Genomic DNA, 2,029 nt, shown 5'->3' on the forward strand with positions numbered 1-2,029 from the left:
CCCAGTTGAAAAAAAATCCCAAACCTTCAGCAGCAGTTCTGGCAACACAAGCAGCCGAAACTGGACTGAGCGCACATTCAGCTTCTCTTGGAAACCATCCCAAACCATGGGAGCTTGCTGGTTTCTAGGAACAAGAAGTGGTCACCTACATGTTCCCAGAAAGCCAGATGGAGGAAAGACTTTTACAATCTCAGTAGCCTGTGGTGACCTTCCACAGGATGCAGGAGCTGCCGGCAGGATGAACAGGGGATGCAGGAGCCCAGGGCTTTGCTGCAGGTTTCCTCCCATTTGTGGTGGCCCTGTTACACTCACACAGGCACGATCCCCAACTGAAGGCAGGAGCAGCTCGAGACCCACTCCATCTGCGCCAGAAACACGTCTCCTGGGCAGCTCTGAGCATCCCAAGTCCTACCCACCCACCTGGGGCCAAAACTCCCATCAGGGCTGTGAAATCTAGAAAATCAAGCTGACCCATGAGTGATGGAGTATGTCAGGCTACACTTGTCCCTCCATCACCAGGAACCATCCTCCACAAGGTGAGTAGGAAGAATGGAGGGAAGAGGCTGTTCACAAACAGGATGGGCACTGGGCACCTTTACTTGTGAGGCAAGCAGATCTGGGCTATGTAATTGGTTAAAAAGGAAATAAAAAGAGGCAATTAAAATGCTGCTAATAGTAGAGCTCTCGTATCGCTTCTTACCACCACTGCTAGTCAATGTTGGGATTCCCAAATCCAGATTTTTTTATTTAAAGGCTGGAACTATTACCACCAAAGCTAAAAACAACATATTAAGAACACTGAGAAGTTGCACCTCGGTTTTTCCTTTCATCTCCCTGCAGTTGCAAACCTTCTCCTGAATACTCCATTTTAAGACAACAAAAGTAACAGGGCTTCCAGAGCTCCTGGCTTTCTTCGGTGCCAGCAGTGTGCAGCAAGGAAGGACCGTAAAGTGCACAGACTTGAGCTCCCCAAAGTTCAGCTCGGCCAGACGAAGCGTTTAGGAGAGAGTTGAAGGCAAACACAAAGAGTCTCCAGACTGGGAGTCCACCAGAACTTCTGCCCCAAGGCTTAGATTAAGAAGATAATGTCATCGGACACCATGATCTGGTTGTCATCTTGCATGTGGGCCAGCGCCACCTTCACTTCGGCCAGCGAAAAGGGCTCAGGGTTGTCACGGTTGATGGAATCCATCATGTTCTTCAGACCCACAGATTGGGCATGCAGAGTTTTGAAGACCTCCAGGAGGGCAGCCTTGAACGCTTTCAACCTGCTCAGGCGAGGCAAGAAGTAAGAGACCACGGGAAAAAGTCCTTCCCCTTCCTTCCCAAACCAAGATGCTTCAAGCCCTTCCCCATTCCAGAAGCAGCATCCAGCAGGAGCTGGGAGCACCCACCACAGATTCATGTCCAGCATCAGACAACAGCTTGGACACACCAGAGTGGGAAATTTAGGGACAGACACCTCCTCCAGCCCCCACTCACCTTGGTTCAGTCAACTCCGGCTTCTTCGTTTCGCCAGTGGCCGAGGCTTCGGGCGTCTTGGGAGCGTGTGCCTGGACTGGAGCAGAAATAAGAGTTACCTTCAACCTGCCTGGTGTCCAAAAGCCCGAAGAGCAAAAGGACTTGGCCTTAGGATGGGGTGGGCTATGTCAAATTCCCTCCCAATTTTATTACTTCCACAGCAGTTTGGAAACAAAATTCACCAGCAACGCTAACTGTCTTGTCCCAGAAGGCCATGGAAGGTTTCAGAAAAACCCATTCATCTTGATTTGTGGGGCTGGATGGTGCCACACCACAAGAGGAGACCCTGACTGACCCCGGGTTGTGAAGACTTATCAGGGCAGAAGGCAGGAGCACCCTCAGGAGCGAGGTGTCACCAAAATCTATGAGGGACTCATAGAATCACAGAATGTTTGGGGTTGGGAGGGACCTCTAGAGATCACTCAGTCCAACCCACCTGCCAGAGCAGGATCACCCAGGGCAGCCACATAGGAACGTGTCCAGGCAGGTTTGGAAAACGCCAGAGCAG

At 51.1% G+C, this 2,029-nt stretch overlaps 1 protein-coding gene across 1 annotated transcript in view; it reads right to left on the minus strand.

The window, feature by feature from the left end:
* Window positions 1-1,069: 1,069 nt before the first annotated feature.
* The window catches only part of MCM3 (minichromosome maintenance complex component 3), a gene marked incomplete at its 5' end in the record, with an annotated part of 10,527 nt that continues 9,567 nt past the window's right edge, over window positions 1,070-2,029 (minus strand). The window contains 2 exons of the mRNA XM_009864233.1: window positions 1,070-1,268; window positions 1,483-1,558. Coding sequence (XP_009862535.1) covers window positions 1,070-1,268; window positions 1,483-1,558 — 275 coding nt within the window. The remainder of the gene's footprint in view (window positions 1,269-1,482; window positions 1,559-2,029) is intronic.

This window comes from Apaloderma vittatum, unplaced genomic scaffold, assembly GCF_000703405.1.
Source record: "Apaloderma vittatum isolate BGI_N311 unplaced genomic scaffold, ASM70340v1 scaffold23022, whole genome shotgun sequence".
NCBI classification, from domain to species: domain Eukaryota; kingdom Metazoa; phylum Chordata; class Aves; order Trogoniformes; family Trogonidae; genus Apaloderma; species Apaloderma vittatum.